Source organism: Tiliqua scincoides, chromosome 11 (assembly GCF_035046505.1).
Source record: "Tiliqua scincoides isolate rTilSci1 chromosome 11, rTilSci1.hap2, whole genome shotgun sequence".
NCBI classification, from domain to species: domain Eukaryota; kingdom Metazoa; phylum Chordata; class Lepidosauria; order Squamata; family Scincidae; genus Tiliqua; species Tiliqua scincoides.
Window position 1 is genome coordinate 5,037,815 of NC_089831.1, and position 21,679 is coordinate 5,059,493.

At 50.4% G+C, this 21,679-nt stretch overlaps 1 protein-coding gene across 7 annotated transcripts in view; it reads left to right on the forward strand.

The window, feature by feature from the left end:
* Nucleotides 1-21,679, forward strand: part of ANK1 (ankyrin 1) — a 120,775-nt gene that overhangs the window by 68,363 nt on the left and 30,733 nt on the right. For 4 of the 7 annotated variants that reach the window (XR_010794969.1, XM_066639197.1, XM_066639202.1 and 1 more), the window contains 15 exons: nucleotides 2,717-2,815; nucleotides 3,368-3,466; nucleotides 4,743-4,841; nucleotides 6,855-6,947; nucleotides 7,036-7,108; nucleotides 9,367-9,390; nucleotides 10,894-10,990; nucleotides 11,469-11,550; nucleotides 12,621-12,718; nucleotides 14,504-14,728; nucleotides 16,461-16,615; nucleotides 17,288-17,499; nucleotides 17,720-17,924; nucleotides 19,389-19,485; nucleotides 21,315-21,543. Coding sequence is in view for 6 of the 7 variants with exons in the window: in XM_066639197.1 (XP_066495294.1) it covers nucleotides 2,717-2,815; nucleotides 3,368-3,466; nucleotides 4,743-4,841; nucleotides 6,855-6,947; nucleotides 7,036-7,108; nucleotides 9,367-9,390; nucleotides 10,894-10,990; nucleotides 11,469-11,550; nucleotides 12,621-12,718; nucleotides 14,504-14,728; nucleotides 16,461-16,615; nucleotides 17,288-17,499; nucleotides 17,720-17,924; nucleotides 19,389-19,485; nucleotides 21,315-21,543 (1,887 nt within the window). In the remaining variant the exon portion in view is untranslated. The remainder of the gene's footprint in view (nucleotides 1-2,716; nucleotides 2,816-3,367; nucleotides 3,467-4,742; nucleotides 4,842-6,854; nucleotides 6,948-7,035; nucleotides 7,109-9,366; nucleotides 9,391-10,893; nucleotides 10,991-11,468; nucleotides 11,551-12,620; nucleotides 12,719-14,503; nucleotides 14,729-16,460; nucleotides 16,616-17,287; nucleotides 17,500-17,719; nucleotides 17,925-19,388; nucleotides 19,486-21,314; nucleotides 21,544-21,679) is intronic. The other 3 variants (XM_066639198.1, XM_066639199.1, XM_066639201.1) reach the window with 3 other exon arrangements.

Consider the following 21,679-nt stretch of genomic DNA (forward strand, 5'->3'; position numbering starts at 1 on the left):
TGGGGGTCATGAAGCAACCAGCACCGTAACTAGGTGCAACTCCATAATTAGGGCAGAGGGGCAAGTTATGGTCCCCCCGGGCTCCGCCCTAGTTACACCTCTGACAGGGGGTGCTAAAACCTCCTACCTTGCAACTTCCCTGCCCTGCCCCCTGTTACTGCTCTCTTCAGTCAGGCTCTAATATCTGATGTGACCTGGCGGAAAGAAGATCTGGGAGAGAGGAGAGGGACACAGTAGATGTGGGAAAGGGCTCTACACTCCTCACCTACATGCCCCTTTCCCTGGGGAAACTGAAATCCACCCGTTCCCAACCCTTGCAGATCTGCCATGGCTGGAACTGATCTGAGACTGAACACACAGCTCTGCCTCCAGCATTTCTAGTTTCGCCTGCTTGCCCCTGCTTCGTTTTAAAAAACAACAACGTATAAATTGAGGAAGCAACAGCTTGTATTGATCCACTTCTGCCTCCCCCAGCCAGTGTGGCACACAAGGATGCTCAGATTCTTTGCTTATCCAAAGCAGCAAACTCAGAGCGTGCCACACGGTTTGGAAGAGTTCTCAAAATATATTCTCGGAGCACGTTTCCCAAACAAGCAGTCCTACCCGCCATCTGCTGCTACAGGGGTGGCAAAACCAGAGAACACCATCTGGGAAGCTGCGGGGGTGATGTCACTGATGTGACAAAGAAGCCCCGAATAATCCTGCAAAACTGGTTCCATCACAGCCCTTGCTTGGGATTTCATATCCCAAAGTGAGGTGTTATGATTGGAACCCAGCCTGCAACTTCTTTCTCAAAATTCCATTTTGGGGGAGAAATGCACTCTGCTTATGCTCCATTGCCACATTCTCTGTGTTCACAGCTTCCCATCTTCCAGGACCAGTGTCAAAAGGAGCCCCTGGAAATTGCCCAAATTAAAAGGACAGTCCACAGTAGGAAGGCTGTCACCTGATTTAAGTGATCTTAGGAAATTAATAGTATGAGTTTTTGTGTATTGACTAATTACTTTGCAGGTCAGTCTCTAAAATGTGTTGTGTATACAGCATCATCAGTGTGTATGGCACCGTATATTCAGGCAAGATGCCGTCACTACTTCTTGTGGCAAAGAGTTCCACAAACTAATTACACGCTGGGTAAAGAAATATTTTCTTCTGAGAGTTAGAACAGACAGAAGAAAATATTTCTTTACTCAGCCTATAAATAGTTTGTGGAACTCTTTGCCACAAGAAGTAGTGATGGCATCTTGCCTGGATGCCTTTAAGAGGGGATTGGACAAATTTCTGGAGGAGAAGTTCATTATGGGTTACAAGTCATAGTAGGTAAGTGCAAGCTCTTGGTTTTAGAGGCAGGCCACCTCTGATTGCCAGATGCAGGGGAGGGCACCAGGATCCAGGTTGTGTCTGTTGTCTTTTGTGCTCCCTGGGGCATTTGGTGGGCCACTGTGAGATACAGGAAGCTGGACTAGATGGGCCTTTGGCCTGATCCAGCGGGGCTCTTCTTATATTCTTAAGTTCTTATATATAGCATGAAACATCAGGTCCCTGCTCTGAGGCACTTATAGTCTAGGTATTGACACACAAGAGACAACGGGTGGGTGTAGGATGGAGGCAGAGGAAGTATATGTGTTGTATCAGGCAGGCTTACCTTAGGGACAGCAGAGAAAGGGAGACAGCAGAGAAAGGCTTACCTTAGGGACTAACAGTGAAGTTCTGTGCATGTCTACTCAGAAATAAATCCCATTGAATTTAATAGGACTTGCATCACAATCCCATGCATGTGTACTCAGAAGTAGGTTCCATTTTTTGAATGGAGCTTACTCCCAGGTAGTAGAATTGATGCGTAAGGCCAGTGCATTTGTGGGAAAAGTGAGTTTGTTTTGAGGAAGGAGTTTATTCGGGTGCATCTTTCCTTGCCCCTGCATAAGAAGCTGTTAAATGTTGAAACCCCATTTTTGGCAGAACTGTGTGCAGGCAGAGGAGTCCTTCTCTCCTGGACATCTGACCTGTCCCTGTTCAAGACTCCTCAAGGGGGGGGCATTAGACCATGCAAGGGGGTGGAGGTTGCAGCTTGTATGAACTGGTGCTGATCCCACAATCCTTCTAGAAGTGGAGCCAACCTGTCCTTGCTTGGAGCCTGTGCAGCATGGCAGTGTTAGAGATCACTTTGGAATCAATTTGTGTTTTGGAGAATCGGGGTGGGTGGCTGGTCCCATTAATTTCTGGCAGGCAGAAATCCAACAGGTAAAGCTGCATTTGGGCATGGAAGTGATGGAGTTAGGCTTCACCAGCAGAACGTCTGCCCTCATGGCCCTTTTGTTACAAAAAAAGTCACCCGTAGCAGGTAATGTGGAGGGCCTGACAACCCTGAACTCCTGCCTGTTGTTGCTGCCTGGGCTGGTCGGACCAGGGACCTGGCTCCAGTGGCATAGCTAAGGGAAGCAATTGCCCCGGGTGCCACACCGGAGGGGTGTTGAGGGGTGCCTTTCGGAAGCATTCTGAGGGTCTGTGTGTGGCCTTCCCAAACCTCAGGAGGTATCAGAAGGCCTGCCAAAGGCCTTAGAAAGACACTTCTGGTTTTTTGCTTCTGAGGGGCTTCTGAGGAGTTTCTGAGGGGGCGTGTTAAAAAAATTATGTGCCAGGTGGTGTAAGTACAGCAGGGCCTGGCTCAGCACAAAATGACTTCCTCTGTTCCTGTCACATCTGGCACTTTTCATTCCAGAGCGGCCTCACCCCACTCCACCTGGTTGCCCAAGAGGGACACGTGCAGGTGGCCGACATCCTCCTTAGACACGGAGTCCGAGTGGATGCAACGACACGGGTAAGTCTGGCTGCCGTTGGCCTTGTTTGATGTCCGATGTGGGACCTCACAGAGTCAGGCCATAGCAATAGCCCAGGGTCCCACTAGGACTGTTTTCTCCTTCCTTGCAAGGTCTTATAGCCCTCATCATCGGTCATTGTTGTTTTCTAGCACCAGAGTTGGTGATAGGGCTGTGATATGGGCAGTCCTTTCTAGAGGTGGGGTTATGCTAGCAATGATCTCCCCCCCCCCCCCAGTAGTTCTTAGGCTTGAAAAGTAGGTCTCTACCCAATGCTGCCTTCGCTGCATTGCCACTGCTGCCTGGAATGGCTCTGACAGTGAGTGGGAAGGGCCACTTACATGGCATGTTGCAGCTCCTGTAGTTCTTACCATTTTGCCCCCCCCCCCCCCCGTCTCTCCCACCACAATCAGCCAACAAGACATCCCTCGGCTAGTTCTGAGGATGGTGGAAGGTGAAAGGGGCGCTGGCGGAAGTAGATGGGTGGATATGCCCCAACTAGGCACAGCAGTCCCCAAGGTGATGTGAGAACCTCTCTCCCTTCTGCCTTGTAGATGGGCTACACACCATTGCACGTGGCATGTCACTATGGAAATATCAAGCTGGTGAAGTTTTTGCTGCAGCAGCAGGCAGACGTCAACTCCAAGACCAAGGTACGAAGGCTCTTGAATGGCTGGTCCTGGTTTTTGTTAAACAATCGCTCAGCTTAATTTAAAAGAATGATGGGCAAAATTCAATAAAATGCACTGGTGGGGACAGGGAAAAGAACATGCACCATTTTCTGAAATGGATGTCTAAAGTGATTTTCTGAAAAGGATGTCTAAAGTGATTGACATCTATGTCAGAAAATAATTTTTGACATCTGTTTTCTGAAAGCACGCACACCATTTTCTGAAACGGACGCCAAAAAGGATTTATTTTACTATGTAAACTGCTTTGTCTACTTCTGTTGAAAAGTGGTAAATAAATATACTATTACTACTAATAATAATAAGTACTAATACTACTGCTACTACTAATAATAAACGGAAGGTCTGACAGCCGTGGTGGGGACTGGCCTATGGTACACCTACCCCGATCCAAGTAAGTGTGGCCCCCACTGGGTGAGAAGAATCCTACTAGATCACCAGACCAAGAGTCCACCTAGCCCGGAGTCCTGCTTCTCAAAGCAGCCAACCAGGTGCACCTAGAATGTCTGCAGAGCAGAACTTGAAGGCCAGCAGCCCTTCCCTGTTCACTCTTTCCAGCCACTGGCATTCAGAGCTGTGCTGCCTCAGTACATGGAGTTCGCAGTGAGCTGTTGTGCCAACAGACCTTGTTCCGTGCTGTTCCCGTGCACATCCCCCGCTAACTGAGCCAAGAGGCACCTCTTCAGTGGTGGTTCTCTTCCATTTGGCAGGGGTAGCGCTACTGCTCCCATTACTCCAGCACAGCTCTTCGCTTGTGGCTGTTTGCTGCTGAGTCTCTTGCCCCTTTTTTTGAAGATTGTCAGCCCCTTTGAGACAGGGAGCCCATGTTTCCATTTCTTCTGCTGCATAAACTCCTTTGCAAGGTGCCCCCCCCCCCGATTGAAAAGCAGCATGGAAGGATTCTTAAGAAGAAGAATTTATCTAAGAACTCTAATGGCACAATCCTCGCCTTACCTTACACTGATGTAGCGACCGCTATGGCAGCCTGATGCAAACTTGCCTTGAAGCAGGTTGTGACACCCTGGGAGTAAGCAGCACTAGTGGGAAGAGTTGCAAGCATTGCTCCAAGTTCTTGATTATTTTGATTGCTCTTTGGATGGGAGATGTGAATGTGAGTCTCCCCCTCCACTTAAAATTAATACAAAACAAAAACAAGTATTCCATTGATTAAACACACCGCAGGGCTGTTCCCTGCCCTTTTGTTTTACTGGTCTTGTGTCTCCTTCTCCTTCCCTTGCAGCTCGGATACACTCCACTACACCAAGCTGCTCAACAAGGCCACACAGACATTGTCACCCTCTTGCTGAAGCATGGGGCCTCTCCCAACGAAACCAGTTCGGTGAGTGGGGCATTCCTGGAGCCTGGGCAGCTCTCACTTTCATGGGTTTTCTGGTGTGCTCTCCACTGGCCTGTTGTTGTTGCTTGCTGCGACCCAAGCCTGGTTCATCCCTGCATGCACCTGGTCACCAGTGCAGGGCTCAATCAGGGATCCTTCCTCCAAAAGGTGCATCCTGGATCACAACTGCAAAGCCTGGACTCTACCGCTTCTGAAAATGTTGCTTTTCCGCTGTCAAGTGGAAGCACAGTAAGAATTGTGGGTCTGCATGACACTTAACACAGCACTTTCATTGTGTTAATATTGAACACTTCCCACCTCTGTGGCAGAGGCAATTGTGAATGGTGTTGCTGATTTAAAGTTGCAGTGACATCTACAGAAGCAGAAGCAATAACTTACCTTTCTCTCTCCCTGCCCCACAGTGCTGTGTGGGCTTGACTGCTGCTGTACGTCAGGTCTCCTTCTTCTCAGCTTCTACCTGCCCCTCCTCTTCCCAGCCTTTATTGGGGCAGTGGCATAGGGGAGGTGGGAAGGATCACTCTGTGTTCCACCCCAGAGTGACTCATAAAGGGGTGCAATTGTGAGGCCAGCCAAGATGGCAGCTGTGGCCTCATAGAATAGGGGGTGGCAGTGAGATCGCCTCTCAGGGCGCATTTCAGAGGAGCCCTTGGGCTGGCGCAAGTCTCTCTTGGGTTTCCTGTTCCAGCGCAGGATAGGGTTGTGCCCTAAGTGTCCCTTCAGCTTCTTCGCTGGGATCGACCATTTTTTCACCACGCTCTGAAAGCGAAGCGTGGCCAAAGAACAGCTGGGTCAGCGGCTGTTTACCTGGAAGCAATTGGTGATTATGTCATCACATCGCCCCCACTTACTTCCTCATCTGTGCAGCGGATTGACGCCAGGAGTCACCACCCCAGGCAGCAGATGAGTCAGCTGCACTACTGATTGGGGGATGACAGATCTGGCCAAAAGCCATCTAGCCCGCATCCTGTTCTCCCCAGGTGCCCACTAGCTGCCTCTGGAAAGCCCACCAGCAGGAAAGAAGGGCATCCCTCTCTCATACTGTTCCTCCCCTGCACCTTCAATTTGAGTTGAGGCCAGCAGTGCTGCCACAAATTGGGTGTGAAAAATATATGAGGTTACAGCTCAGAAAACACTAGGACACAGCAGTTTAGTGAGGACGTTCTCTGTGAAAAGTAGCTGAATGAAGAACAGCCATTCCAGACTCCACAACTAGCAGAAAACTGCCCAGATCCATGCCCTGTGCAGAGCACTGTTGCCCTTGACGATTTCTATCGGCCGTTTGATATTGATTGCAGCAAGCAATCCGAGTGCGCCAAGGATGGCCTGAGTAGGTATCTGTGGTAGATGATCATCAAGAGCCCCAAGCCACTGTGTGTGACACACTGAAGTGCTGCCAGAGGGCATCAAAAAACAAACAAACCCATATGAGTAGAATATAGAACTTCTCAAGAATAATCTTTCGTATTTTGTTTATTAAAGCAGGTGCCCGGCCCCCAAGGCTCTCCAGACACACTTGAGGTTGTGCAGACAACTCCTGCTGAAATCTCAGCATCAGTGGTGTCGGGCAAAGTAGCAGTTGCCTTCTGTTGAGTCAGTTGCTTGATCCATGTGCCTTAGTTCTGTCTGCACTGACAGAGAGTGGCTCTCCAGGGTTTCAGGGAGAGGTCCTTCCCTGCCCTACCAGGAGAAGCTGCCAGGGACTGAGCCTGGCATTTTCTCCATGCAAAACAGTGAGTCCACTTGTGAGCTACAGGGCCCTACCCTTCCACTGCTTGGAGCCTGTTGTTCTGTGCCCTTACTCGTTCCATGTTCTTTCTCCCAACCAGTGAAACTAGGACAAAGTATGCAACGTAATAAGATAAATTATGCCCATTTGCACAATTTATTTAAGTTGCAGAATTTAGCTTCTCTGGGTGCAGAATGTGGGTGATGCACAACCCAGTCCAAGACCTGCAGGTACTGCAGGCAATGACTACTCTCATTTTTTTTCCCCAGAACGGGGCCACCCCTCTGGCCATTGCCAAGCGGCTGGGCTACATTTCCGTTACTGATGTGTTGAAAATTGTCACCGATGAGACCAGCTTCATGGTGAGTCTCACAGCCCAACCTGCTCCGGAGGGTGGTGCTGTTAGGAGTCCTGGGGCTTGGTTCTCTTCTGATCCATTGCCTCTTGCAGTCGTTCAACGATAAGCACCGCATGAGTTTCCCCGAGACGGTGGATGAGATCCTGGATGTTTCCGAAGATGAGGGTGAGTTCTAAGCATCAGCTTCCCCTGCTCCAGGTGCTGCGCTTGTCATAGGGGGTGGGGGTGGGCATTGAAGGAATATACAGGGGACCGTCTCGCCCATGTGAACCTGCACGTTCTCTTTGTCTGTGAGGGAGGCCCAGCTCCACATCTTCTCAGTCTGAGATGTTGTTGGTGCAGCACAAAGAGCAGAGCCTTCTTGGTGGTGACACCCAAAGTGTGGAACTCCCTGCCCCAGGAAAACTGGTTGATGTCCTCTTGGTGTATTTTTAGCCATCGGACACTATGGTTACTTTAGATTTGTACCTCTCCATAGTATTCCTCTTGACAAAGCTGCTGCTTTATGTGTTCCATTTTCTGTTTTAGTGTTTACTAATATTGTTTTAATGATAGTTATTAGGTGCCTTGAATATTCCTTTTTCTGAGATGCAAAAACAAGATAATTTATTTATTTTAATATGTTTGTACTCTGCCTTTTCTTCACTTACATGGGCACCCAAGACAACTTACATAAAAACCAACATGTACAATATGAGTAATATAGTAGAAGTATACCATAGACCAGCCATTTTCAACCACTGGTGTGCCATGAATGGTCTGTAGGTATGCTGTGGGAGACTGGGGAAGGGTCATTTATTAGTAGGGCCATTGGGGATGTGAGCCCCCCACCAACAGCGTGGTGTGCCTTGTCAATTGTCAAAAAACTGATGGTGTGCCTTGACAATTTTAGTATCTTGTCAGTGTGTCTTGAGATGAAAAAGGTTGAAAATCACTGGCATAGACCAAGAATCTTGTCAATAGAGAAGATCCCCAAACTGTTCCCTTCCTGCTTGATGAAATGCTCCCTTCTTTTCCCTATCCCACTAAACCCCCCCTTCACCGCCAGTACTGTTACAAATGATACAGGTCCAGCCTATTTATACACTGATTTTTTTATACACGGATTTGACTCAGTACAAATGGCCCCTGCAAATGAGAAGGAATGTGCTGATCCCTGGAGACGGGGAAAAATGCATCCCTTTAAAATCAGTTTTAAAAACTGAACAGTCCTTTAACAACAGCCTCCTTAATGGGGGGGCAGTAGGCTAACAATCCATCAATCCTTCTCTCTCCTGCAGACCCCTCCCTTCCCCCAGCACTGAATGAAAGGTGATCATTTTGCATTGGTGAAGGGAGGGGCTGAGTGAAGTGCTGATGGATTGTCTTCTTAATGACTCTTATCTTAGAGTCAAAAGGTCAGCAAGGCTGTTTTTCAATCACTGGAGCAAAGAAACTTTGTTTTTTTAAATTGATTTGCTATAGTGCGTTTTTTTTTTAAATCCACCTGAGTGCTTTGGAACAGAATAATTAGTCTCAACCTGTATTTCCTTTCCAAGTCTTGTTTTCAAAAATTGGTTTGGAAAAATGTTTGTCCTTCTAGCACCTTCTCAACTTTGGAGTCCAGTTTTGAGGGTTGGAAATCCCACCTCTGCAGCCCTCTCGGGTCAGACCATCCAGTATCAGGACCACCTTGAGCTCCTCCATCCACCTTCCTTCGTTCACTGCTCATCTTTTTCATCCTGCTGCTTGGAATCTAAAAGGAAAAGAGGAGCAGAGTCAAAGAGGACGTGCAAATGAGAGGAGAGTGGCAGGCTAGACTGTCTCTAGCTCACCAATGTCCTTTCCTTTGCACGCCCTTTCCTACTCTGTGGCCCTCCCTTTTTGAATCCAGGTTGCAAGGTGGGTGATGCTGGTTGCAAGGTGGGAACACCACTTGGTTCAGGGGCCCTGCACTTGGTGTGCTGCCCCATGTGCCAGGAGTCTTGGGCTGGCCCTGTTTGGCTGTGCTCACCTGCAGAGAACAAAGACTGGCCTTCCTTTACAGCGTGATGCCACAATTCCCCAGTAGCATACAAAATCCCAGAAGGTGGCACTGGGTGTGATAACTGACTTTCCAAGAACCCGCCTACAAATCCTCAAGTTTCCATCCCTTCTGGTTGCGTAGCTATACTTGAAAGTGGATGGGCACCAGCTGCAGAAATCCCCAAAGCCAGAGAAGTGGCTGCAGATTCCATCTCCTTGCCCCTTCCCATGACTAGGAAAACCAGAACTATGCAGAACACCAGCTCTCCCAGGCTCTCCCAGGCTCTCTCTCTAACCCCATCTCTCTGATCTTGACCAAACGTGCAGTGGTGCCTGATCAGCACTGTCTAGCCTGCCTGACCGTGATGTGCCTGCGGTCTCCGGACAGTCATTCAAATCTGCTTTTTCTTGCTTTCCAGGCACGGCTCACGTCACTCTCCTGGGTATGGACTGTGTGGTGTTTACTGTGTGAGCTTGGCTCGCCTGCCCGACCCATCTGCCCCATTCCACCCCACACGGACTGCTAGGGCCTCTCAGGCCTCCATCCCATGCCGCACTTGGCTTCCTGGCGGGCCAGCTTGCCCACTACCCATTGTGTCTCTGGCCATACTGATGGGGGTGTGGGGATGGGATGCAAGGGCGGTTGCATGAAGAGTCACTTTCACGCTGCTGCGGGGCCTGCTTTGCACCAGTCGACACCCAACAAGCACAAGCAGTATCAGGGCCTCACCTCCCTATCGGGGCATCCTGGTTTGCCCCCACTTTTCTCCCCTTACCTCTCTTCATTGCTACTGGAACCCCTTCCAGTATCCTCTTTCTACTCAGAAATGCATTTCCTCGCTTCCTTTTCCTATCCCATTCCATCCGAGCCCTTTTCTTACGGTTTCTCTGCCCCTTTCCCTGCTCCACCCTGTCTTCCCTTCCAACAGCTGATAGTGACACACACTGCAATGATCCCCTTGATTGACAGGCCTTTAGCCTTGCCTTCTCCCCTGCCACGGTGCTTCCATACAGGAATCTGGAATCTACCCGCCTTTCAGTGTCTGTAGCTCTGAAAGAACTCCCCAGGTCTGACCATCCAAGGCCCTGACATTAGGAGACAAAAAGTCAAACTGAAGGTGGTTTGAAAGAGGCTGTTTGGTGTGTGGAGACACTCCTCTCAATTTTACCCCTGGCCAAACAGGTGTGGCAGGGTTTTTTATTGTATCCGAAACCTGCGGAACCTGTTGGACGAGAGGTGAGATGTATCCCCATCGTGGATAGCAAAGCCTTCTCCTGGACCTCTGTGACTCTCTTAAGGTAGAGCCCTAGCTGTACATTCTTGGAGTGGAATAGTCAGTAGCATAGCTACGGGGGAATGTGGTACGATGTGTATTGCAGGTGCCGCAACACTCTGCATAAGCAGCCCCTCCCACTCGCCATCACTGCCCTAATGGCTCTAAAGGTAAGTAGGAAGGCTGCGTACATGGCACGTTGCAGTGAAAGGTGCCACCCCTGTAGCTACACTACTGGCAATAGTTGACACTCCTTTCTGGCTGGATTCTACACAAGGCCCAGTCCTTTAGGAAGGACAGAGTCACATGGTGCATAAAGGTTGTGTGGATACTATGACAGTGTCCACTCCGTCATCCGGGCCTCTTAACCACAGGTGGTACCCATGTGAACCATCTTTCCTGTCTGATTTCAGCCCTGAAACATTGCCTGAGTAGTATGGGATCCATCTGTGGGAGGAACGGAGCCTGTGTCACTCTGGCAATGTATGGATTGAGGGTCCCATACAGAGGCAGTGGCCCACAGAGCGAGACTCCCCCAGCCCCTTTCCTGGTCCAGAATGTTGGATGTTTCTCCATGATCAGATTGGCTAATCAGCCTGTGCTGCTCTGCTTTGCTGGTGTCACCCGCGGGCCCCAAAGTGTCCAGTGTTTTCAGCCTGGTCTCTCTTTCAGGGGAGGAGCTGCCAGGGGCCAAGCCGCACAAGCCCGACTTTCAGTATCAAGAAGAGGAGAGAGAAATTGTGGAATTTGTCCCCAAACTGGATCACACGTAAGAAGCACTGTGTGGGGCGGGAGAGTGGGGTGGCGGGGGATGTGGGTTCACACTGCAGAGCGTTTACTGGAGATGGGGGTCAGTCCAGGCTTTGGGTCTGTGAAGCGGAGAATCCAGTTGGCAGCCGTCCTGGTGAATCAAGGCGGGCTGCAAACCTTGGAGAAGTTGAAATGAACGGGAACTGAGAGAGAGCCTTTGGAGCGTGTCGGTGGGCTACGTTTCGCAGCGCCCCACCCCTGTTCTTCATCTGCACCTCACCCCCACCCCCACCACCACCCCTCACGTTAGTGAGCAATCAGAGTCCAGCATCACGGCAGCCATGAAGAACCGCTTTGCTACGCTGGGCTCCAGGCCCTGGGGGCTGAGGAGAAGCAGGCCGCAAGGTCCATGGGTTGCGGGATTTGCAAGGAGCGCCAGGGGGGCGGTTGCTCGAACATACCTTCCCCCCATGCATTTCTTGTGTTTTGCTCCTCAGCAGGGAGGAGTCACCAGCTATCCCCCGAATCCCTTGTGTCACGCCTGAGACAGTGCTGATCAGACCCGAGGAGCCAGAGCAGGTGTGTGTCGGGGTGGTGGTGGTGCCCTACTAACATTTCTCCCCCTGGGGCCCTAGGCCAGCCAGTGACAGTGGGAAGACAATAGATCTACACCCTGGGAATGGCTTTTCAGGGTTCTTCCTTAAGGAACCTCTTTTCACATTGGCTGGTCCGCCAGTGGTGTTGCTACATGAGATCCGGAGCATTCTGGGTGCACAGTCAGGTGACTCAGTGGTCACAGGCATTTGGGCTTCCTTCTCACCTAGGGTGAACAGGATTGTGATGTGGGATGCCCCTCGTGCATCCTTAGGCTACATAATGCAGGGGAAGATCAGTAGTGGTGTCTTTCAAGGGTTGTGCTCCGTTGCTGATGGTGACAGGGGCATTGGACGTAGACCCGGGGAGACCTGAGTTCAAATTTCCAGCTTTCCTTAAAGTTCATTGGATGATTGTGAGCCGGTCACTGTCTCTCAACTTAACTTACATTTCAGGGTTGTTGTGAGAGTAAAGGCAGGTGAGCAATTTTGCTTGGCAACCTTGGAGGAAGGGTGGATTTAAAAAAAAAAAAAATCCTCTTCTTCTAACTGATAAGCTTCTGAGGAATCTGAGGGTTCCCTGGAACATAATTTGAGAATTGGTGGAATTTTGGGAGCACCAGAAGGGGGTTGAGCCTGCAGAGGGCAGGCTGTTTGGGCTTTGGGGCTCTGTGGTGGGCCTCATTTGACCCTGGGATAAGCTTTGAAACATCAATAAAGACTGCAGTGCCTCTGAGCATATGAAGAGTGCATTTCTCTCTGCATTGAGGAATTGCTGCAAGCGCCCGTGTAATTGAGGCAAGGGGCCACGTGGACCTGTGGGTGTGCCCTCCAAACAGGATTATGCCCCAGCACCTCTTTCTCCAGAAACTAACCTCTGGCTTCTAGGCTTCAGTAGACAGGGACTCAGAGATCCTGTGGAGGGGAAGGGGAGTCGGTTGCAACAGAGCAGGAAGGCTGTACGTGCAGGGATTGGAGGGGTGGGGAAGCCCCCTGTTCCTTCACAGGCTGTCGGGGCCGACGTTTAACAGCAGCTCCGGTTCTGTCCTGCTTTAGCCTTCCAAGGAATTTGATGAGGAGTCCCTCATCCCCAGCAGTCCCGCCACGGAGACCTCTGACAACATCAGCCCAGTGGCCAGCCCGGTTCACACAGGGTGAGTCCATCCCCGCCTTTCTCCTGTTGCTCTCCCAGTGGAGGAGAGGCCTCCAAGCAGTGGAGAGCAGTGCATCCTGGACTATTATGTCCTGACCAAATGCGCCCTGGTCATTGGCGTCCCTGGACATTCGTGTCTGGTTTTTTTTGTGTGTCTCTGTCATTTGCATCCCACTGTATCTGGGCAGGAAACAAATCCCATGTTATGTATCCTAAGCCTCTTATCCCAGGCATAACCCTAATCCTATCTTTGAGTTTTAAAAATAAAAACGTACATCTAATGTAAATATACATATATTTGGACACAAATGTCTGGGATGCAAAAAGAACGGATGCAGATGTCCAAAACCAGAACGCATTTGACCGGGACACAATGGTCCTGTCACTGCGCAAGTTACCCTCTCTGAATTGCCCCACTGCCTCCTTGACATCATCCCCCTAATGACCATCTGCACTGCCGCCCAGAGGAAGAGGGCGCAGTGAGTGGAGGCTGCTGCTCTTCTCTACCTGCAGAGAGGGTAGGTCAACAGGCAGTGGTGACAAGGAGTGGAACAGGGGCTTCCTGGCACTCGGGGGGGTCAGCTGGACTGTGAGCCTGGAAGTGGACAATAATGCCAACCCCTGGTGCTGTTCCCTCCACAGGGCAGGTCATTGCTTCCCAGTGCATTAGGCACAGAAAGAGAACATATCTTTTTTTTCTGAAAAATTGTACGCCACGATTTGAAAAATGGTAGCCGGCATACTTCCATAGGGCCCATAAGGCAGCTTTCAACAATGGCGGACACAAGAAATCACATACCAATAGGCTGAAATGTGAACACGCACCTCGACGGACCACTCTGCACACATGAAGCTGCTTTCCTTGCACTGCACCAGCCCCATCGGTCAGTCTGGCTCTGGTTTGTCTTCTCTGAGTGGTTCTCCAAGGTCTCTGGGTGTTTGCCTTGACATCCGCACACCTGGAGATGCCAGCCGTACAGCCTGAGGCCTTCTGCATGCTTGTCTGTGTCCGACGGCCACGCTGGGACTTCCTCATGCTTCCTGCACATGCGGCGGGTGCATTAATGGCCACGAGCATCTTGTCTGTCCATCTGTCTGTCTCTCCTCTCTCCCCATCCTGGCTCTCTGACAATCATTCCCCTTCCATCTTACCTTCTCTTTCCAAAAGGTGGTTAACACGACCTGCTGCGGCTCAGCGGCCAGGCTGTGGCTCAGTTGGGGCTGGCAACTCTGCTGTGACCTACACACATGATGGGGAGGGGGAGGGTTTCACAGTTTGCAAGGCATGATGGGTATGTTCAGTCTGAGATTAGCTGGTCGCTCATTATGAGGTCTGGGTAGGAATTCTTTTCTGTCATCTGAATTGGTCATGGATGGCAGGTTTTGTTTTGTTTTGGCCTTCCACAGACTGGCGAGGGAGAAGATTTACGTTCAGTAGGTTTCATGCATTAAAAATTGGTCACTTGTGTTTAATCAAGCTGCCCAAGTTAAACCCAAGTGCAGTCTGGTGTCTTCGTTGGGGCGTGTGAGGGTAAATAGATGCAGGAGGGTAGCAGTGATCTTGTGGTCTTGTGTGCTCCCTGAGGCATCTGTTGGGCTGCTGTGAGATACAGGAAGCTGGACTAGATGGACCCTGGGCCTGATCCAGCAGGGATGTTCTTAGAGGGGCTGTGCATCACTTGGAGCATCCTTTGGCTCCAAGGTCATGGGTTGGTGGCTCTTTGAGTCTTGTCGTGATCAATGCATTTTTGGACTAAACGTTAGCATTTGTCCCATCCCCCCACAGGTTCCTAGTCAGCTTCATGGTGGATGCTCGAGGTGGTTCCATGCGGGGCAGCCGGCACAATGGCTTACGTGTCATCATCCCGCCCAGGACGTGTGCGGCACCCACGCGCATCACCTGCCGCCTGGTCAAGCCACAGAAGCTGCAGGCCCCGCCCCCTCTGGCCGAGGAGGAAGGGTTGGCCAGCCGGATTATTGCATTGGGCCCTTCAGGAGCCCAGTTCCTCAGGTAGAGGCTGCTCCGCTTGCTAGACCATTTGTTGCATCCTGGTTGCACTTCTCCCTTCAGTTAGGGTGCTTCTGCGCACCGTCTGTTACTGGGTGATCGGCACTCTGCATCATGGCAATCCTGCTACTGCCATGCTTGTTAGATGCCAAAACGATAGCAGTGACTCTGAACCCTTAGTGGGTACAATCTGAACATAATCCTCATGGGCTCTTGTGTTATAAAATGAAACTGGTTTTCCGCTCTCTTTTCCAGTGGAAAGTGTCCACTCTCTTTCCAATGCTTGTACCCTAGAGATGCCAAAAACTAGGGCAAAAAAACTCAGAAAGCTCAGCTGGAGAAAGCTGCCCCACAGCCACAAATGTTGTGCAAATATTTTGCTCCTACTGTGAACATTCGCAGAGTGATGTACAAAATGGCAGTATTTTTCCCTACAATTGCCCTGGCCTGGCCGCCCTTCAGAGAAAGACTAAGGGCACAATCCTAACCCACTTTCCAGCACTGGCATAAGGGCAGTGCAGCTCTTAGATAAGGAAGCAAACATTCCCTTACTTTGAGGAGGCCTCTCTGAGTGCCCCCCAACTGCAGGATGCAGCACCCTTAGGCACAGCTATGCCAGTGCTGGAAAGTGGGTTAGGATTTGGGCCTAAGTGTTGTGGCCTGGCAGTTGGAACTTTGTGGACAACGCTAGATGTCTGAACAACAACAACAACAACAACAGTATTTATATACCGATTTTCAGCAAAAAGTTCACAAAGCGGTTTACAGAGAAAATCAAATATCTGGCTATCTAATGAACAGGGTTGGATATGGATTGTGCTTCTGGTGGAATATTGAAACAACACACAGATCCTCTTCCTGAAAGAGGGCTCATTGGGTGGCATTTTAATGTCAGGTTTGTCTTAGTTGTACCATCCTTGGTCAGCGGCAAACCTGGTTACTGTATAGTAAAGGCTTACTAGTGCTTCGGGGGTTCTAGAAATGTTTCAAGCCCCTCTCCTGGCCTCCCTTTAGCTCTTTCTGCTGATGTTTGGCTGCCACGCGGCGGGTGGGCCCATGTCATGGTTTCTTCTCCCATCCCATGTGTCTCTTCCAGCCAGGTGATGTCCCGGTATCCTTGCCTCCAGTTCAGGTCTCCTTGGCACCACTCCAGGGGGTTGCTGCAGCCAAATGCTGTCTGAGCTGCATGAGAAACAGCCAAAGGTCAGCAGTGCCAATGCTGCTATGGCCATGTAAACCTCTGAAGGCTGCTTGTGGTCATTCCTGGTGGCTTCCTTGGCCAGGGACAGAAGGACATGTTTGGCGTTGCCACATATATGCCTAATTTTTCCTCCTACCTCGTTTCCAGCTGTGGTAGGAATTCACAGCATATGTGCTATTCCTACAGGTGGTGCCATGTCTATGACCTGAAAATCCTAACACTGGATGCCCAACCTCCTTTGGGCTGTACTCAACATTTTCAGGGTGTGCCTTGGGCTTGGCTCCTTTGTGAGGTCGCATTCCTTCTTACCTCCATCAGGACATTAGCGCCCCATTACAGACCTGCATCTCTCCATTGGGGAGTAGATGAGAACTTCCCCCTTCTTTCAGGAGGTGGGATGCAACCCAAGTCTCTGGTCCAAGGTCCCCAGAGCTTGACTCTCCCTTTCTTGAAGACACAGCTATCCTTCCTTCCCTGTCTCAACTCCTTGGAAAGCCATCCAATGGGGTTCCCTGACACTCGCCTCTCTTGCAGCCCTGTCATCGTGGAGATCCCCCACTTTGCTTCACATGGGCGTGGAGACCGGGAGATGGTGGTTCTGCGCAGTGAAAATGGGTCTGTGTGGAAAGAGCACCACAGTCGCTACGGAGAGAACTATTTGGACCAGGTTCTCAACGGCATGGATGAAGGTAGGGCTGCCTAACGGAAGGAGGGAGAGGTCAAGTAGAGCAGATGGTCTGATTACCTCCCTCACACCGTAGCATGCAGCACAACCTCTGTTCATGTGGCTGCCTGCTACAACATGGCGGGGGGCAGGATCAGGCAGTGAGGAATTATTCAAGTCAGCATTGGTGGGTCACAACCCTTTACTCAGCAGCTGTGACTGCTGGCACTCTGCTCTCTGCCGTGGTGTGGGACCCCTCCAGATGTGGGACCCAATTTGGCCAAATGGGTCAAATTGCCCTAAGGCCAGCCTTGCTCAATGTTCCACCACAAGGCCTTTGCTTGTGGTCCTTGCATATTTTAGGCCCATGACCACTCCCTTGGCCTCCGTGGGCCCCAGAATGCCTTTCAGAAGAGACTGGAAGTCACAGAAGCAACCCAGAAATAAACTGGAAATTGCTTCCATGAATCAGGAGTTGTCTCCAGTCACTTCTGCAAGGCATTCTGGGGCCTGCAAACCCAAAAGTTTGCAGTTGCAAACCCAAAAGTTGCGGGCCCAGAACCCAAAAGTTTGGGAACCTGAATTAAGTGATAAGTATTATCAGATTCATTTATTTCTTGTGACCAGCTAGCAGTTGTATTTCAGTGTATGCATTTATTGCCCTTTGCTCTCGCCATGTCATTGTTAACCCTTACAGAGCTGGAGAGCCTGGAGGAACTGGAAAAGAAGCGGATTTGCCGCATCATCACCACAGACTTCCCACTCTATTTTGTGGTCATGTCCCGTGTATGCCAAGATTGCGAACTGATTGGCCCAGAGGGCGGCTGTCTGCAGAGCACATTGGTGCCCACGGTCCAGGCCACATTTCCGGAAACAGCCGTCACAAAGAAGGTCAAGCTTGCTTTGCAGGTACCAGAATGATGGTGTGTTTCTAGGAGGGATGGATAGTGGGGAGGGGGAAGTGAGGCTGGGGAGGGGGAAGGGGGGATTTCAACTTGGGGGGTGGCATTCTGAGGTCCTGGCCCTAGGCAGCACATGGGCCGGTATCACCAGTGAGCCTGTGGCCCGTTCTCCGTTAAGCTAACACCTGACTCAGAACTGTAATAACCTCTTGCTGTTCCTCCTGCAGGCACAGCCAGTGCCAGATGAGCTGGTGACAAAACTCTTGGGAAACCAGGCGACGTTCAGCCCGATAGTGACGGTGGAGCCCCGTCGCAGGAAGTTCCATCGCCCCATTGGCCTGCGCATCCCCTTACCTCCCTCGTGGAAGGAGAATCCCCGGGACAGCGGGGAGGGTGATACCACAAGCCTGCGTCTTCTCTGCAGCGTTATAGGTGAGAGCAAGTACCTGGCGTCGTCCCTCGGTGGGATCGGCTGCTCTTCCAGGTGTGCTTCTCTAGGCAGTCGCTAGGTGGCGCAGCTCATCCATGCCCCCTGCCTTGGAAGCTGTGCTCCAGCATGGAAAGGGATGCAGCTGCTCTGTAGGGGTGAAAAGACTCTCAGAAGTGCTTTCCTTTAATTTTTTTTTCACATATACCTGGACCAAATTCTGTTACTGAAGAAGGCTGACTTCTCCTTCCAGCTGAAAAGAGGAGATGATGATGATTGAAAAATAGTTGTATGCTGCTTTTCCACACAAATGTTCGCACAAAGGGGTTTACTTAGCAAAATACAGTGGGTTCTTGGTATCCGCAGGGGATTGGTTCCAGGACTCACGCAGATACCAAAATTCACGGATGCTGGAGTCCCGAGGAGCGTCGTGGCACTGCAGTGACTTACTGTGAGGTCACATCAGACCTACTGCCCTCTCCCTGCACCTCAGAATGCCTCCAGGAAGCAACCAGAAGTGACTTTGGGTCTGTGTCTGCGTCTTCTGGTTTGCTTCCGGAATTTGCTTTCAGTCACTTTCTGGCGTTCTGGTGGCGTTCTGAGGCACAGGGAGGCTATCCGCGGTGGTTCAAAACCACCAAGACGGCAGAAGCCAAGACGGCAGATACATTTACAGATGCCCACTGTAAATGTAAAGTTTGTTCCTTGCCCCAGAAGGCACTCAGTCTGAAAAAAACATGCAAAGGGAACCTAAAAAGAGCTATGCTGGAGTGAATAGGGACAGTTTTCCACCCCTGCTAAATATAAGAAAGCCTTTAAATGGTACTCCTTAGTGTAGGCACCAGAGGCTACATACGCTGGTTCTAAAGTTCCTGGATGCTGGGACAAAGGAGGCTCAAGTTCTGCATGACCTCTTGTTTCTTTGTCTCCCATCAATTCTGCCAGCCTGAGCCTCGATTTGGTCCCTCTTTTTATGTGCATTTCCCCCTTGCTGTCATTTTGAAAATGCTTCCAAGTAACTGCCTGGAAATTGTACTGAAATCACACTTTTGCATTTAAAGGAAACTACTTGTTCTTTTAATACTGGTTGTAAAATGCAAACGCTGAACATATTAAATCCATGATGCATATTTACAGATGCCTGAATCCTGTCTTTCCAATCACTTATAAAGGGATGCCGGTTGGTTCTCAAAGACAGGGATTCTTTCTTCTTTGATATGTATGTTGGCAGGTTAGTCTGGCCAATTCAGTAAATTTCTTCAAACTAGAGGATATTTCCACATCTTCAGTATTTGGCATACAACACCTTTGCTACAAAACTCATCTCGGAGATGTTTTCTCGACATGATCTCATTAAATGCTGTGTGCAAATTAACAAATGGATCACAGGACCCCAGTCAGTGAAAATACCTGTTGTGTGAAGGACTAAATGTTGTTGTCTGGCTGATTGGATTGGATTTCTGTCCCAGGAGGAACAGCCCCTGCACAATGGGAAGACATCACCGGGACCACAAAACTCATCTATGCCAATGAGTGTGCAAACTTCACCACCAATGTGTCTGCCAGGTAAGGAGGCAATATGGAGGAGCGGGTAACCTGGCACTTCCAGGATGCATGCCAAATAGAATAACACAAAGGGCCATGGAATGCTTTGCCACCTGATTTTCCCTAGGAGTATGTTAAACCAAAACAAACAGCTTGCTTAAACAGTGGTCCCTCAAGATCCATGGGGGATCTGTTCCAGGACACCCCCCCCTTGTGGATTCTGGTTTCCACAGATTATGAAATCCACCTGGAGAACCTCAGAGGACCTCCTGGACATGACTGGAAGTACCTTCTGGTTGCATCTGGGAAGTCCGCTGAGGCCCTCCAGCCACAGGCTTGGCACCTGCGGGTACGGAAGTCCACAGATACTGAGCCTGCGAATTGGGTTGGCCCACTATATAGTGAACTTCCTCAGCCAAACAGTGGAGGGGCCAAATCTCAGTAGTGGAGCACCTGATTGTATGGGGAAGGTCCCAAGTTCAGTCCCTGGTAGCATCTCCAGGTAGGGCTGGGAAAGACCCTCACCTGAAACGCTAGGGACTGCCAGTCTGTGTTGGTGTCACTGACCTAGAGGAACCAATAGGCTGACTCTGAAACAGGCATCTTCCTATGTTCCTGAATGCACGTGGGACTCGGCCCCTCCCTTCAGTCAGATGGCTGGTAACATCAAGTTTCACCCTGTAGCATTCCAAAGCTGTCGGTGTATGTATATATATCATTTCATGCCCCTCCTTCCCGGCCCAGTGGAAAGTTCAGGGCAACCTGTGCTTCCCTCTCTTTTGCAAGACAGGGTGCTTTGAGTGCAAACATCTCTCTGCAAACATACTGGTTGATCAAGTATTATAGGGATGGAAAACCAATGTAAACAGCCCCAGTGTTGAGGCAATGTCAGTCTGGTTCTCCCAAAACAAAATCCAGCCCTGCTCAGAAATGTATGCTTTCTAGTCTCCTTGGTCCTAATGCAGGACCCCGGCCTAGCCACAGCCTCATCCCACCTTGCAGAGCAGGTGACCTGCTGTACTAACACCCATTAATGACAATGACCCATGATGGTAATATCCTTGTCAGGGAGACGTGTGCCTAGGGGCCCAGGTTTCCGAGAAGACCTGGATTCAAGTCTTCTGCTCAGTCATGAGCCTCCCAGTGTAGCCATGGGCCAAGTCCATATCTCAAGGGCTCACAGAGTAGTTGCTAGGATAAAAATGGTATAACTCTGTACATAAGAACATAAGAATCAGATCAGTCCAAGGACCCATCTAGTCCAGCTTCCTGTGTCTCACAGTGGCCCACCAGATGCCTCAGGGAGCACACAAGACAACAAGATACCTGCATCCTGTTGCCACTCCTTTGCATCTGGCTTCAGAGGTAGGCTACCTCTAAAACCTGGAGGTTGCAAACTGTCATCATGACTTGTCACCTCGAATATACTTGTCCTCCTTTTCTCGCTCTTCGCATGAAAATCCCCAGAATGACCCACCAACTTTGCTTACAGATATAGTGGTTACGTTGAGAGAAAGGACAATTTGACTAAGAAAACCTTGTGCCATACCATGGCAGCAGTGAGAAAAAATTCCACAGGCTGGCCATCTGCCTATGTGCTCAGTCCAACCTGGGGATGCTCCAGGGCCAGCTGAAGATAGTCTGGGGCCTGCCTTCCTTTCCAGCAGTGCACTAGCCACTGCTTTTCCTCCCACTCCCTGGATTTGAGAAGAATCTCTGGAGTGAACTTTCGGAGTAGGAGTGGCAAACAGCTGCTGGCAGGCTACAGGGGTCCCCTGCCATTTAGCAGGTTGCAGCAACCATCTCCGTCAGCCTCCTGGCCTGTGATGCTCTTCTCCTCCATCTCTCAGGTTCTGGCTGGCGGATTGCCCGCGCACTGCCGAAGCTGTCCATTTTGCCACCCTGTTGTACAAGGAGCTGTCAGCTGTGCCCTACATGGCCAAGTTTGTGGTGTTTGCCAAAATGAATGATGGGCGGGAGGGCCGCCTGCGCTGCTACTGCATGACCGATGACAAGGTGGACAAGACACTCGAGCAGCACGAAAACTTCACTGAAGCTGCCCGCAGCCGGGACATTGAGGTATCTCCCGCCACCCCGTGGCTCCTGGTGCCTCTGCTTAACTCTCTTTGTTGCTTGACTCTCCAATAGTCCTCTTGTTCTACAAAGTGTTGAAGATAGTGGCTGTGCACACATCCTGCTTTTCTCCCACCCTCGT